At 33.7% G+C, this 17,676-nt stretch overlaps 1 protein-coding gene across 1 annotated transcript in view; it reads right to left on the bottom strand.

Moving 5' to 3' along the window:
* Positions 1–17,676, bottom strand: part of LOC121424068 — a 54,548-nt gene that overhangs the window by 11,394 nt on the left and 25,478 nt on the right. The window contains exons 2-3 of the mRNA XM_041619652.1: positions 17,044–17,127; positions 2,671–2,807 (exon numbers count right to left, since the gene is read on the bottom strand). Coding sequence (XP_041475586.1) covers positions 2,671–2,807; positions 17,044–17,127 — 221 coding nt within the window. The remainder of the gene's footprint in view (positions 1–2,670; positions 2,808–17,043; positions 17,128–17,676) is intronic.

Raw genomic sequence — 17,676 nt, 5'->3', positions numbered from 1 at the left:
TCTTATATTGTTTCTACATTAAAGTGGAATGCATTGTAACTTTGGTATTGCTAACGGGTCAATTTTCCCAAATTTTCTTCAACTTTGATGGAAACACGAGCTGTATTAAAAGCAGCTGCATGTAAAGAACATGTGAAATCGGTACCCCCGGTCGAAATAAACACGAATTGAATAAGTAGCATAGGCGGATCCAGGGGGGCCCGGGGCCCCCCTATTGGCGGAGCAAAAAAAAGAAAAAAAAAGGAAAAAGAAAGGAAAAAAGAAAAGGAAGGGAAAAGAGAGGAGAAAAGAAGAAAGGCAAACGTAAGAGGAGGAACATGATGGAATAAAATAACATGAGGGGAAGGCTTTGAAAATAATTTTTTGAAAAATCTATTTGTTAGGATATAAAATTTTGAACTTTCATTATTTTGTTTGATTTACAAATTGATTTTAAGAAAGTGCTCTGTAAAAATGTCTGTGTTATGGTCTGAATATTATCCAAAATTTGATTTGTCAAGTACCTATTATTTTCCTCTATTCCATAAAGTTCTCAAAAAGTTCCCTATTCAGGTCAGATTGTCAAAACGTATCAGCTAGCGCTGCACGCTAGCATTTTGATTAGTGAGTTATGTATATCCAAATATTAATTCTAAATCAAACTACTTTGATGACAGTTTATCAAAAATTTCGGCTCGCGATTTCTGCTCGAATGGATAGATATCATGCATCTTATTCATAATTACAAAAGTGCTTTGAATGACATTGTCCAATTTTCAGGCCATAATATTAACAGATTTCGCGCTCTCATGCTTAGGAAGAGAAATAGGAAGATAGTCATCATTTTCATATGATGACATAATGCCCTTATAGAATGTCCCGGTCCTATGTAAAAACTCAAAGTAATACATCAGCTCTTTTTAACTGTGATCCATCACAATTCACAATTTTCCCACAAAGTGTTTGCAATACAGAGCTTAAATTGACCCTTTGTTAGATCGGAATATCATATATTTTTAGCTCGCGCTTTGCGCTCGCTTTATTGATTTTCATGATAAGAAAGGTACTTAGAATACCCAAATTCTAGGTCGAAATCTAAAACACACGTTAATTCAGATACGCAGATTGTTCTCTATTTAAATCATTATCCAGTTTCAGATCACAAAATCAAAAGGTGTCTGCTCGCGGATAAATAACTTATCCTTTTCATGATAAAACATGAATAGAATGTCCAGAATTTTTTCGCTCGCGCTTCGCGCTCGCATCAGTAAAGTTTAGTTTATATACTTAGAGTCCTTCCAAGATTACCAAAAGTGCTTAGCATTTCCATTATTCAGGTAAAAAGGTAAATATATTTCAGCTCGCGCTTCGCGCTCGCAATATTTGAATGTTGAAATATGTAACATCTTCATGGCTAAATGCAAGCAGTCCATAACAGGTACAATTTCGAGCAGTTCAAAACGTATACAAAAATTTTCTGCTCGCGCTCTGCGCTCGCATTATCAATGTAAGGAAGATCCCCACTTTCTCATGATTTACAAAACTAATTGAATAGAGTATCTTGTTCAGTAGGTCTAAATCTGGATTTTTTTTTGCTCACGCTTCGTGCTCGCATGTTTAATTATATACCTATTCTGTTAAGTTACAAAACGTGCTAAGAATTTCAATTCCTTAGGTAAAAATGTCAAAAAATTTCGGCTCGCGCTTCGCGCTCGCATTATTTGATTTTTAAAAATGTGTAACGTCTACATGGCTAATTGCAAGCAAGTATTTAACAGTACCTTTTCCATCATTTCATTTCTGCTCACTCTTTACGTTCGTAGTAATTAGTAACTTGCATACACATTTTTATTCAGGAAAACAAACATTTCCCAGAATGTTCAAAATGTTAGGAAAAAGTACATAAGATTTCCAAAAAATTTAGCTCGCGCTTCGCGCTCGCATTATATAAATAAGGGTTATGGTATTATACATTTATGTGTCATAAGAATAAAGCTAAAAAGTGACCATTAGGACTACCCCTTCAAAGAAACAAAAAATCCCGGCAAAAATCATATTCGAGCGGCCGATCGGGGAAAATATGGCTGAAAAAAATTCCGGGCCCCCCCCCCCCCTATTGGCGAAGGCTGGATCCGCCCCTGAGTAGAGTGAAATCGCCTGACGAAAAAAGCTAATGATATTGTTATTAGATAATTCACAATCATTGAATATATTATTTCGATCATAAATCTAACAGTAAATCTCATCTTTGATATGAGCCCATATACCCAGTGGATTGTTCACGCACTGTGGAGTACAAACAAATTGGAAAGTGTCATTAAGAGGTTAGCGAAAGAATATTACCAAAGAATACAAAAGATATGATAATGAGCCATCCCTTTCAAATGTAAGATCGTCGCATCTTTAATAAATCTCGACCCATTTTTTCTGCGCAACTAGGTTTTGACATTGAATTTTCAAACTCTTCTTGCTCATTAATGCGTGAACTATTCTTATAATACTTGGTATCAAAATAAAGAAAAAAAGCTGAATTGTATGATTATATAAAGGGCAGATCGTAAGTCACTTAACTGTGCTGGAAAATCAACTGGGAATCCTTTTTTTTTCGTGGAACGCACTCTTCATTTCCGAGCAAATCATTAGTACTTGTTATGATCACTGAACGGGATGATATAAAAGAGGGTTCCCTACCTGTAATAACCTAAGTACTTCAACTAACAAGTCATTAGTACTTTCTATCATCATGGTCAAGAATTCTGCATCCGGTTCCAGTTGCCTCACGTCTGTCAAGTCTGAGTCTGAGTATATGGCGGCATCAGATGACTTTTCTGTCAGCAAAGAAAATACAAAAAGAAATCAAGATAAGAACAAGCAACTGTAAATCGTTTCCTTGACGAATTCTGCAAGAGAACACAAGTTTCCCAGAATGTATTCTGTATTCATTACATCCCCAATGACAGTCCAACTGTAGGTCCAACTTTTAGTAAGAATCTATGAAACTCCACATGTTGAGTTTCTAAAGGGGATTCATAAACCATTCATTCCTTTCTTCTTTTGTTTTCATTAGTAATTTATGTATTCATTACAATATTGAGTAGATTAAAAAGTCACTTCATCATTTTCGTTTGCTTGATTTTTTTTTTTATGTCACTCGTCAGCAGATTAGATATACATGTAAAGCATTATCTATAACTTAGATATATTATAAAATACGTTTACTGACGAGCTAAAGAAGCGTCGCTCAGAATCAGTGATATCTCACACCAGGGCCGGTTTCATAAAGCTGTTCGTAAGTTAAAAGCGACTTTAAGAATGACTGGTAAACCCTTCTTACGCGCTAATAAACCATCGCCAATGAGAATGTTGGTGTATACAATTTACCACAAGATATGATCACGATATTTATAAAAGATTAATTTATAATCACATCCTTATTTGTATTTATTATGTAATAAGACCACATTGTTTATATTATGAACTATTTTGTATTTTGTAATTATAAATAATTTTGTATTGTGTTTTTGAACGCAGAAATAAATGCAAACAAACAAACAGTCGTTCTTAAAGTCGCTCTTAGCTTACGAACAGCTTTATGAAACACCCACCAGCACACATTTATTGAATATGTTGACAGCGACTTGCATAACCCAATGACCACAATAACCTTCAAAACTTCGAGAGCAAACATGTTAGATTGGTAGCCTGATCTTAATTGTAATGTCATACCTCTAAAATATATTATTGAATTTCGAATCGATAAATCATACAATAAGGAGCGAATGAAAGGTAAAACTTATACATTAAAACAGAAATTAAAACATGCTAAATAGTAAGAGAAACCCACTATTAGGAATTAAAATTCATATTTCATGAAAGGCGAAATTCGAAATTGAATCAAGCTTTTATTAGATCAATATGATTAGATATCAATACATACATGTATTACGAGAGTACAAACCATCAAGCAATGTGTTTTATCTGTGCCCAGGCACGAAACTAATATCTCGGAAGAAACTGAGTGCACAAGAGATCAAAGCATTTTTGGTTTGATCCTTATTAATTTCCTGAAAATTCTATCCATTGGAATTCCCCTTCTTATTGCAGAGTTCAAGTTTCAAGAGTTTATTTCTTTTCCTTAAAAAAGGACAAAAAATAATGTATAGAGTGATAAAAGTGATCATAATTTCATACATATATTTCATTTAATTTCAAGTTTGGAATGTATTTAATCGATATAGAGTGCTTGCTCTAATGTAAATCAATAAACCCACTAAAAAAACAAACTAATGCTTTTACGGTATGGATCCTCAAGTAACAAATATTCTTTAAACATGATTTGTCAAGGAAAAATACAGTGATCCCTCTTTTTCCAGGGGCGAAAGTGTCTTTGAACAGATTAGGATTATATGGAAAGCTGATTTTATTTGCAACTTTGTACACTATGAGTTATTTTCATGATTCCGAAATCCTACGGCAGGTTATAGAGTGATAAATGAAGTCCTGGAAATTCAAGTGCCTTGAAATATCACGTGGTTCAAATTGTCATCGGCGACCAAACAGATGAGAAAAGGGAATTATATCCAGACATTCATAAGGAGTATTTATCATTAAGAATGAATTTTGAAAAAAGATAACACGACATTTGTCCCTGCGACACTTGCTCGCGGCTTAATATCTCAGAGGACATATAGGGTTAGAGTTAGGATTACAAAATATCTTTTGGTTCAGAATAGTGTAAAGATAAGGACAAGGGTTTATTTTGCTTTGAAGGTATTATGTTTTTTGTGTGAACGTGCTGATTTTCCATAAACCATGCTGCAAGTTGTATTTGGTACACCAGGTGTCTCAATGTGAAAATATAATGATCTCTTGATATTAGCTTTTTAGCTTCGGCTCTCTCTCTCTCCATCTCTCAATTACTTCGGTTTTACTACATGTATATCAATTTGATAATTGATATGATTGAATTGATAGCTTGTCGTTAAAATGAGTACAGGCAGTTAAAACAATTGACTAAATTAATGAGTGTTTTATTCTAATCTTCTTAATAGCGGATATTGACTGCTTGGTTAGCATAATTGCGTGTTTAGCGCGGTTCAGATTTCAATTATTCATGTTAGTCGTTTCGCGTTATTAATTTGTTTCATTAAGCCTTTTTCAAACTTTGGTTCGAAAAACAAAATATTTCTAGAATATTAAATTGTGGGTATAATAAGAGATAATGAGTAAGAGGGTATCAGGAGACATTATAACTTATTGTGAAAATGTGGCGAGTTCCGCACTTGTGCAGTGTTGCCTTTTGTATTCCATTCAGCTCAAACTTTAATATCAATTTATTCAATCAACCATAAAGAAATTATACTATCAAAATATAGTTTTGCACAGCTAAAAAGCCGGAAGCTGCCCCTTGCCATCGGGCTTAAAGATAAATACTATATAATTGTGGTAATGATCTCAAAATGAGTTTGAACAGAATCCAATAAAATTACCACCAAAGTGTTTGTATATATGAATAAAATGTGTGCAAAGTATCTCTGGAAGAACACGCCTAATAGCTGAAATAGGCACGAAATTCCATCGAATGTCGGGAATTTTTCGAATAATGGAATTCCCTTCATAACGACATAAACCGCCCCCCCCCCTCTGGACACTTTTAAAAGAAAGTTAAAATCTTTATTACTGAAATCCTACAATCACGTCTAAAAAATACATCATCACATATTTTTATTTTTATTTACCGTTCCTTTTCACTCATGCTCTACTTTGTCTACACTCGATCGTCTCTCTCTAGACCATATACAGTTCTCATATTCATTCCTCATCCCCCTAACGAGTTTAATTTCAGTTTCGCGGGTATTTTACCCTGTACCTCTCCTCTCTGGCCTGCAGCCATGCCTGGGAATCAATGAATTTATAAGAGGAAAGTAATAATCCCCCAACTTGCGTGTTTATTTTTACCATTGGCTGTCCACGGTTTGATGTAAAGTATACTGAGAAGCTCATGACTACGCGACGCTTAAAGTATAACTATTCCAAGGTCATGATTCTTTTGTGTATCGAGGATGTGTATATGAGGGGCGAAGATGTTTCCTTGACGGACACCCCCTCCGTCAAACTTGAATAACGATTAAAACAGATTTAGAACAAGATTCATCATTAAGAATCCCACCCTATAACATGATTATCTGTGAAAATGGTGTGCTTTACGACGCGAAAGGGACAGAAGGGGTAACAAGTGTTTTTAAACTACGTCTACTTTAATATAGACCTAAACGCTTATGATCAAATTTGTTATCAGTCACCACCCCATCACCCACACTCCTCCCACTGCCATCTTTATTTTCTTCACTGTGTCATCATATAGGCTGTCAATAGGTGCGAATACCTGTCAATATTTAACACTGTCAAGATTTTGTTACCTTCCCGGAAACCTTCCGCCAAGGTGGTCATTTTACTTCTCAGGTTGCGTTGTACAATGCATATCGTGCCGAGCTATTTAAATGAAGCTCACAGAGGAGTGACTAAAATCCTGTTAATAGCGATATTCGAGCAAGATGACACCCTCCTAATCCAAAGCCGAGCTGATCCTACCAATGAATATAAACAGACTAAGTACCGGAAAGAATATTGTGTGATGTAAACCTCACAACGGGATAATCCCCTAACATAGCGCACACATACAGCCACGCACTCCCTCAAAATTGAACTTTGTTTAAATTGATAGCTTGCAAGGTGTCTTGTCTTTTTCCTTTTATATTTGCTGCTGTTTGTGTATATACATATAAATGTATATTTATATATATATATATATACATATATATGTGTGTGTATATATATATATATATATATTAGTAGTAGTAGTAGTAGTAGTAAGTAGTAGTATTAAAAGCTGGCCATTTTTGTGGATATTAGTGATCAAATCTTCCCCTCTGCATCTGTCTTCGGACAATATATCGTTGCCACTTTTTACAGTAAGCAGTATAAATCCATGCTTCTCTTAACACCTGTTTTCTTGACAAACTCTTACTGCTTTTAATATCTACTCAACGCAATACGCATATTTGATTTTGCCGAAAGTTCAACACACCTATATAAGTAGATTTTTTTATAGATAAGAGGTATGAAGGGGTAGTAAAGCATGTAGTAGCAGTGGTAGAAGAAGTAGAATTAGAAGAAGTAGTAGTAGTAGTAGTAGTAGTAGTAGTAGTAGTAGTACTACTACTACTACTACTACTATTACTACTACTACTGGGGAGGAGTGGGAAAGTAGTAGCGGTAGTATAAGAAATAGAAGAAGTAGTAATAGAAATACATGTAGAAGTAGTAGTAGTAGTAGTAGTAGTAGTAGTTAAGTAGTAGTAGTAGTAGTAGTAGTAGTAGTAGTACACTCTCAAAAAGGTTTACTGAATATTGGGTAAAATTGGAACATGCATTTTGGTTGGGTAGAAAGATACCCAATATTCTGTAAATTTTACGCAATGTTGCGTTGAAATAGCCCAATTTTGGGTAAAAAAATACCCAGCAATCATGCATATTCCCTTTCTACCCAATTTGGGTAAAATTTTACTCAGTGTTTTTAGAGTGTAGTAGAAGAAGTAGTAGTAGTAGAAGTATTAGTAGAAGTAGTAGTATCAGCAATAGCAGTCGTGACGGTAGCAATGCTAGCTCTCCACCAAAAGAAATGGTAGAGGAAATGGACGTAACGTATTATAAAGGGCAGAGCAAAGACCCAGAAACTATCGTGTATCGCAAAACGAAGTAAAATAATATGAAAGCGGCTTATGATTTATTGTGACTTCAATGACTAATTGTGTACTCCATACGTCACTTCGATCATGGCACGTCACAATACAAAAAAAAATCATCTTCAGTTGAAGGCCCAATAACCACGTCATCTTTCAATTAGAAAACTGATACCTCCCCCATCATTTCAAGAATGGTATACGCGCTGTCTACCCGAGATCGGTCTCCATAAAGGCATCTATAGCCGAGGAAGGAAATACCCTTTCAAGGTTCGTAAAGATATGGCACGATGATGTTTATCCCCTTCCTCCTCTCCATTTTGACCGATTCCATCAACACACCTTTAAATTGGAGCAGATCAACGCCGGGGCAGTCTGATTGGAATAGGATATGATCATGATGATTGAACTAAAAATACTGGGACGCTATTAAGAGCGCGGAAAGGAAAACGCGCTGGGAAGGGGGGGATGCATTGCATTTTTCACCATGAAGAAGCAATAATGTATCCTTTAACAGGCGGGAACTTTTTGAGCATTTAGTAAAATAAAAGAAAAAGACACATTATGTATACATATTAATTATTAATAATTGATGCACATTACTCCTTTATTATTTGTCAAACTTTGGGGGATGAATCTTCTTGTATATTTTTTCAGACGTTCCTGATTAAGTCTTAATTACAAAGCTCAAACAATATTTTTTTTGTCTCTATCATTTATGTATACATTTATATTTTACATATTCTAATAATATGCATTTTATAAGCATGGACCATAGACAGATAAAATGAACACTTAACATACTATAAATACATTAACTATAAAAGGATGGAATTCTAACTCCAAACGTACGAATTCAATAGAAATTATGATATTTGTGGGAAATCGCCCTAGATATAATTTTGCAATTTTATTTATTTTGCGTTGGAGAAAGACATAAAGGTAACCACAAACAAGTAATATCAGAATAGTTTGTGGGAAATGAAAGTAAAAATGAAGTAATCCGAAGTATACTATTGCAATTCTGGTCTGAAATCCTTGTTATTATTGAAGCCCTTTAATGCATTTGTGGTGGTAGCAATACATGTGTATGGTTTTAAGGATGTAGTGTCATCTTTGAACCGTTTGAGGCATGTCATTTTTTTTAGATGAAACTCCTAATGATAACATCAGGTGGATTTCCACATTAACCGTTCGAATGGTTTAATTTGACATTACGAACTATTTTGCCGAAAGATGTTTTCCTGTTTAACAGGTGTCAACATAAATTTGCTACGATTTCTATCATATCCTGAGTAATAAAATACATTATAAACTAGTAGAACCAATAAAAATATTAATTTGTAACTGCACATTTCAATGATAGCTGACGAAATTGTTCTATATTTGTTGAAAAATTAACTATGTCCATATTTTCCTTGGTGAGTTCCAAAGCATTATCTGCCAATCATTGATGACGGTCGACAGTTTTCATAGTTTTTAAAATCTAAAGTAAGATATATGTTTAGTTCTGATAAATGATGCGGTTGATTTACAGACGATGGGACGAAAGCTCTGCCTTCCCACACTTCATCTGTCCACTGTAACCATAAAATGGGTTTCGAAATTTGAAGAATATATTTTTTAATAAAAGAATGGTCTTAACAGACATGTTGAACTGAATGAAGGATGAGGAGGGGTCCTTCAAGGAAACATCTTTGCTTCTCTTATCTTCACTGATGATACACCAAAGAATAATGATCTCTACATTGGTGCCATGGTTGCACACACAAAACAATTAAGACTAAAATATTGCATAATATAATAACACTTTCTAACCCGGTGCTTGCTTTAAAATGACTTTCAGTCAGATCATACAAACCTTCCAGATATTTTGTATTTTTTTAAATATGAACAAAGCAAACTTAAGTAGGTTATTCACCTTAGAAATCTTGGAATCTTACCATGCTTGCTATTCAGAGATGGGTAACGACTATTAATGAACAATAATTCCATGTTACTTTTGCATTTAATCGATATCTTCCAAGATGTTCTATCAATTTACACATTTACTTTGTCCGGCTAATGCCACAATTTGCAGCAATTTCTATATTAAATTGGATAACATGACATGCTATTCATCTCGTGGAACGGATCATGATAGATAAACACTTCTTTTGATTAAAGTCGACACTGAATTTCTCATTGAAATGTATCAAACTTCATTTTCTAATGGAGTAAATCAACGCGGTCGATCAATCAGCAACTTTGAACATCATGTTGTAAATGCTTGGGGCTATGTCCTTTATTATATAAGTTTCTTTTTCATTTAGGATTGGATAGCGGAACCAAAGCGTTTCATCCCTTCCGGTTCTAATGTTTCAGAAAGCATTCCAAATTTCTCACTTGATCGCATGCAAGAACGTGATCTGTAAATGAATGATGCACTAATAACGGACGAAAAGATGTAAAACAGATAACATGGTTGATTCGGGAGGAGTTGATCTTTTCTCATGAGGAAGTTTTATATTGGATCGAGCATACATGTAGGCGAGGACATGAAAATACATCCGTGACTTGAAAGCAAGAATTAATAGTACATAACAGGTATATAGCCAAACAAAAGTGCGGAGTATCAAACTGAAAGGTGACCACCCCCCCCCCCCCCCCATTTCCATTTGAATGTCCATGTGATCCATTTTATACTTCTTTCCTTTGAAATAAAAATCCGGTAATTTCTATCTGATTTAGATTACTTTTGTATGATGTTTGAATGGAAATGAAATAAACAATTGAATTGAAATTGAATTTAAGGTGGAGTGCATCTGACATATTTTAGCACATTAACGTATAAATACATTACTGAAATTAATACGCATCCAGATGCTTACCATTAGAAAAAAAATATTTAATTCGAGTCCATTTTCAGCGATTTCTTTATCACAGAATCTTAATATCGAAGAATATTGTTACAATTTCATTAAGACAGTTTTTATGCAAAGTTTTGTTCATTGCTGCATGTATTTCATTTTTATTCGAATCACGTGTTGAAGATAGTCGTAAATGCCGAGAGAAAACAGAGGGTTGAATCTCTTCTCTTTGTTAAGAGTGCACTGCTGTCTAGCACATAAGTTGATTAATGGATCGACCAATCAATTGATAGATTAATCCTTTTTTATCTATTCATCGATTGATTGAGTGGTGAATTGATTTGCGCATTGTTTGATTTTTTTTATTTGTTTGATTTGTTTGATAGATTGATTGATTGATTGATTTTGGGGTATAACATAAGCATATACTTGAGGGACTGGGTTATCGAAAAGATATAATTTATGAGCATCATAGTGTGTCAAAGCCCATAATAGCTCAACAACAGCACATTCAAGTACATGAGGTATACAGCTATATGCAGAATTCTTATCTTGGAAATAACGGTATGATCATATTAATCAGGAATCAGCATGATATCAAAGTACTATCCAGCAAAGCTCATAAAGCAGACTATCATCTTTAACTAAATGCAAAATCTAGGAAAAGAGGAATATAAGATTGCACAAGAGAGGAATACCTTGGCAATACATCTTCAGAAATGGGAACAGGTTGATTTAGAGTAACGAATGGATGCGTATATTTCATTTTTCATTATTACTTTTTTTTCCTTTTCCAAATATGTACATGTATTAAACTATGTTTTGTAATATTAGACTTATGTTATGTAATTTTCAGTAAGTGTGATCAAGTGTTACCTTTGATAATTATTTGCAATATTTATTTCGTCTTGTAATGTTTTGTGATACATGTATGATATGTTTGATTATGAATATATTGAAAAAAAATGTTTCAAAACAAAAAAAATGTATTTAGTGAGGGTGTGAGCGTGTGCAGTGGTATGTGGTTGCGTGAGTGGGTGTGCAAGGGGGTGAGTGTGTGCGTGTGTGAGAGAAAGAGGTTACTGACTGAGTATCTATGTGTCATTTATTAATATTAATACAGACAACGCAGATAGATATTCATACCGAGCAGGTATGAATATTTTTCTTCATATAAGTTCAGATTAAACTTTTTTATCTTGGAAATTACGGATTTACGACTGATACCTATAAAGGTTAACTGAAGGATCATATTAATCACAAATGCGAATTCAAATCCTGGTTCCAATATATGACGAAATAACATAGTTGATATGTTGAGCAAAATTGAATCTCAAAGTAATAATAGAAGAAAACATTAAACAATTGAAATATAAACCATTCACATGATTTTTTTTCTTTTTTTCATTGAGCAATGCAAATCTACTATTGTCGTTCGAATTGGAAAAGTGAACCTCAAAACTCGAGTGAATTCATGGCTTTATCTTATTACCTAAACTTGTATATATATTATGTAAGTACATAAATTATTATTTAAGGATAAGTTGGTGAGTATAAAATTAATGGTTCAATTTACATCAAGTCTAACAGAACATTCCTATATCAGATTTTATGGAACTAATGGATATTAAAGGCAGAATTCTAAAATTTGTTATGGTTTATATAACAAAAAGTAGTTATGAACATCAAACTGAACTTAATTATCATCTTTAATACTTTCAAGGGCAAACTTGACCTCATAGAAGGAGCCATTAGACCTTGTAGCCAATTTTCGCTTGTCTCAATAAAAAGTTTATATGCTGACACTGCTCTCCAAACTTTATCCATCGTTGGAAGTCATCGAAACTGAGTTGCTCGATAGAATTCGAACCCATCGTTTCGTTTACCAAGTGTCGACTCCACTGATTTCTGTTTTCATCTTTTCGTTTTATCTCGACGCGAAATGAAGACAGCGTGAAGGTACATATAAGAGAAGAATATGAATGAGCGGGCCGCCATGCCATAGCACGAACCCTTTGCTAAAGATAGACAGTTTAGACAGGGTTACTGGCGTTCATTAAAGCTAGATGGAGACATCTTTTATTGCACTGATATCGAGTTGTTTCACCGTTTGGTCACCATTCTGAAGTTCACCCCTCCCCCATTACTATTTATGTATGTATGTAGATCATGCCACTACGAGGCCTTCAGACAAAAATGTAATAATTTTCAAAATTCTACCAGGAAGACCGTGGCCCCCGAGGACATACAGGTCCATACATACAAACTCACACTCACAGCATAAATATATATATATATATATATACAGTGCGTATCAAAAAAAACGGGACAGATTTGTAAAGTCTATAAAATTGTTGTTTCAAATAATGATGTCTATATTTTGGTGTTAATAGATGCTCTAAGGTCTTATCTTTGAAATGCAATTTAAAAAAATTAATTTTATTCATGCTTGAGCGAACACGGGACGTTTTTGTTGGGGGTTCAAAAAGAGGCTTGCGCCAGAATTGCAGAATATGTGTAATACAATGATCAGACTTCTTGCTAATCAGGAGACTTCCTCTTGACCTTTTCATTATCTGTGCCACAATTTTCGAATTATGCTGTCAAATTTCATTTACAAAGTTATTTATTTAATTGAATTATTTTGTTTTTATTTAAACTTCTCTTACCTTTTAATTTTCCTTCATAAGTAACTGAGAAAAGAAGATTTTTTTGTCAACCCAAGCAAGAAGATTTTAATTATTAATTGGGAAAACTTGTGATTATTCAAATCGTTTTATTATGTGAAACAAATAATGTTATGTACCTTTAAAAGACATGAATCTATTTTTCAAGGGGTCATTAATTCCTTGACCAAGTTTAATTGCTTGACAGGAAACACAGGAAGGGATTCATGTTTTCAATGACAATGGTGTATTGAGTCAATTTTGAGGGAGCTAGATATGGCAGATCGGGTAAAATGTATTAAAAAGTTGTGAGCGAGCGAAGTGAGCACGCAAATATTCCCACTTTTTTTAATTACAATATCAAATTTTGTGATAGATTTTGACATAATATTCAGAAAATGATATCATATTTTACTTTCTATCTTTCCTTATTTCCTGTCCACTTTTTTTTTCTTGGTCATGATTTTTTTAATTGAGGGGGGGGGGAGGGGGAGCAACCCGAGCGCCCGCCCATCTGTGTGGCTTTGTTCAAAAGGCACCATAACCTTTGTAGCACATGATGAAAAGATTTGAACAAAAATCCATGCTCTCCCATAATTCGGTTGAAAAAAAAATTTAGCTTGAAGAAGGAATATTCAAAGCTAACAGAGAGCATATTAAAAAGAAATAACAGAATAATTCAAGCAAATAAATAGATCTGAAAATGAATTTTGACCGCATGATTTGAAAATTATGGCAAAGATAATGAAAAGGTTAAGAGGAAGTCTGCTAATTAGCAAGAAGTCCGAACATCATATTACTCATATTCTGCAATTCTGGCGCAAGCCTCTTTTTGAACCCCCAACAAAAACGTCCCGTGTTCGCTCAAGCATGAACAAAACTTTTTTTTTATAACATTTGAAAGACAAGACCTTAGAGCACCTATTAACACCAAAATATAGACATAATAATTTGAAACTAAAATTTTATAGACTTTTCAAATCTGTCCCGTTTTTTTTTATACGCACTGTATATATATATTTATACAGTGCGTATCAAAAAAAAAGTTTACACTTTGAAAAAGCCCTGGAAAATAAAAAAAATATACACCATGTGGGTAATTATTTCACATATAATTTTGGGTTTGGTATTCATCTATCTAATGAAAGTAAAAGTTTTGACAGATTGTTACACTTGAGTGAGCACTGTCCATTTTTGTAAAGCTCGCAGAAATCTATTTGCGCAGAAATGTTCGTTTTCACGCTGTGTAAGGGGGAAAGGGCGAAATCAAACTTACCCTGCGAAACATTTCTCATCCATTTCCCTTGCACTTTAAGTCAATTGAAATAAAACAGATACATTCAAGCATTTTGTAACAATTTTGCCACCCAAAGTGAAATTTCAACACCTATTAAGCACAACTTTTACCCTTGTTTATGACAGCTGGATCTCAGGACATAACTGAATCTGAACAAAAGTTTATATCAGACATCTCCAGCATTTTTCCACTAAGTTTGTATCATTTAAAGTGGGTTTACATTTCATTTTTCATTTCATACTTGTTTCTCCACAATTTTCCCAAGCTTGACAATGATTAACAAAATGAAAATGAAGCCTAAGCCATTTTATGTAAATCTCAGCTCAGTGTATCGTCACGATGGCCTCGGTGTGTGGGGGAGTGGGATGGGGCGCAATGTACTCTTCGAAGTGTTTTGGACAAGGAAACAATTTAAAAAGGGTAAAAAATATCCTCAAATCAATTTTACTAGTTAATTCCATGAGTTCTTCATGATTAAGGTCTACTTTTATTCGCACAATTTCAAGTTCTGCGCAAATCATTATTCACTAACTTTTCAAAAGTAAGTGGTGCTCACTCAAGCGGAAATAGTTTTCGACAGTTATATCGTCATTTGCTTAAATGGATCTGTACCAATGTTAAAATGTGGAAAAATCTTCAGGATATTACAAATAGATAATTTTACAGGATTTTTTCTAAGTGTAAACTTTTTTGATACGCCTTGTATATATAAACATATATATATATATATATATATACACACACATCCACACCCACCTTCACACACACACAAATATATACATATATATATATATATATATATATATATATATATATATATATATATATATATAATTGTAAAGAAATGGATGAAGAGAACAATGGTAAACGTAGCTTAAATCAAGGTTCCCCAGAGCTATCTACCCTTTGGAAAAATTGGTTATGCCGAAAAAATGTCCCTGCCGGGAATCGAACCCGGGCCCCCAGCTTTGAACGCCGGTGCCTTAACCACTAGACCACAGAGACGGGCTAGTGGCTAGGCCGACCGACATCCGATTGACCGTCAGAAAGACAGATTTTCGACACCACCAATTACCTTTGTCGGGTGAAGGTGGGTTTTGAACAATGACAAGCCGTCATTTTATATATATATATATATATATATATATACATTACATGACCCAACCATGATACGACTGTGATCGAATTTTCTCTGATGCATCAGCTACTACATGATTCCTTTGACAATAGTCATGGCCACCTTCAATACGCCTTTTATAGATTATGTTATTAAATTCAAGGCTAAAAGAGTTACAGTTCCTTAACGACAGATTAGTTTTCTCTTACTTTACCCATTTACCAAAAAGAAAATGGACTCTGAACGTCTTATCCTCCAGATAAATTCATTAAGTCATTGTGTCAGTGGTACATATAATATATCAATAAAGATATAAAGAGTTGTTCAATCAATTATTCAATGATTATTCCATGTCTAAGTGCGGATTACCTTTATTTCGATAGGCAAGGACAGAATATTAAGAAACAAAGCCAGGACATAAATAGTTCTAAGGAATATAGAATTTATAGAGAGATGACACCATAAAGGTATCTGTCCTATACCAATCAACCATAATAGGTTTTATTCTGCTCCAACATCTTGGTAAATCACACCCTAATATTTCAATGTCTCTTGGAGATATATTAACGAACAATTAGTTTGATATAATAAAAAAAGGTAATGAAATCAATATATTTTGAGACATTCGCCACATTGATTTGTTTCTTGTTTAAAGGGGTACTCCAGGCATAAAGTAATATGATTTTAACAGGGGAAGAAAAACCAAACAGACACAACACTTAAAATTTGATCAAAATCTGACTAAAGAATAGCAAAACTATGGCATTATTCCGGTGGAACAGTTGTAGGCATGTCTTCATGAATATTCAGTGAGCAAACTGATGATGTCATATCCCCACTTGTTCTTTTGTATTATTATAATGAAATTGGGTTTATTATTTTTTTCTTCTCCAAGAAATAAAAGAAAATGATTGAGAACTGTTTAGTGCATTAGGCATGTTAGGTATTCTTTGCTGCAACTAGTTTCTATATATGGGAGACATATCGTTCACACATGTATAAGAAAAAAAAATAAACAGATATGATTTCATGTAATAACATAAGAAAAATGAAAGTGAGGATGTGACGTCACCAACCCATCTGATGAATATTCATGACAACGTGTGTGTAAGTGTTGTCGCAAAATATTGCTAAACTCTAAAATTCAATAATTATTTGTTATCAGATTTTGATGAAATCTTCAGCATTTTGCTCTATGATTTTTTCTCATTTCATTTAGATATAAATATTTTTCAGCCCGGAGTACCTCTTTACTTTTTTTTAAATCTAAATGAAAATAAAAAAATGAACTGAGAGAACAGTATAAAATATTAAATGTAATTCTGTTTTTCCATGAGAGGTACAAAGGCTAAATTGTTTGTTATTGATTCATAATCGCAATTGATATACTTACTTCTAATAGGAGAGGTATGACAAGCACGGCAATAATTCAGATTTTGGCTAAAGAATATTGGTGACGTTGTACACGGTGAACAACCTGTAAAGGATAAAATAAGATAAAATAAGCGTTGGTATATGTTAAGAAACATATACTGTATGGTGTGCATATGCTGGTATTTTTCTTTGATGAAATATTTGTGCTACCTCAATCCTACGAGTCGGCACAGTCAATAATTTTTTGTTGTAATGAACTTTTTTTATAATTATATGTTTTATTAGGAAATCAATATCAAATCACAAAATTTACAAACAATTTGTCTGATTGGCAAAAAATAAATTATTGTAATGAACTTCATAAATTAAATTGCATCATAATTTTCTTTCAATACTTATCTGTAAGCTTGACCCTTATAATCTAAATTGTTATGTTACATAATATTTGAGCTGAACCATACACATTCAGATGGCATGGCTTTCATATAGGACAATCTGTGTTAATGATTTTGCTGTATGGACTTGTGGTCAAAATAATTTGAGTGTTTTTTTTATTATTATTTGGTTAGCGCTTTAGTTTATGTTGTGTGATAATGGCGATGATGTCGCAGGTGGCGACAATTATGATGATGACTTGGATAATGATGATGAT

The sequence above is a fragment of the Lytechinus variegatus genome, chromosome 11 (assembly GCF_018143015.1).
Source record: "Lytechinus variegatus isolate NC3 chromosome 11, Lvar_3.0, whole genome shotgun sequence".
NCBI lineage: Eukaryota > Metazoa > Echinodermata > Echinoidea > Temnopleuroida > Toxopneustidae > Lytechinus > Lytechinus variegatus.
The sequence above is the reverse complement of the archived record's forward strand: the minus strand, read 5'-3'. Positions and strand labels throughout refer to the sequence as shown.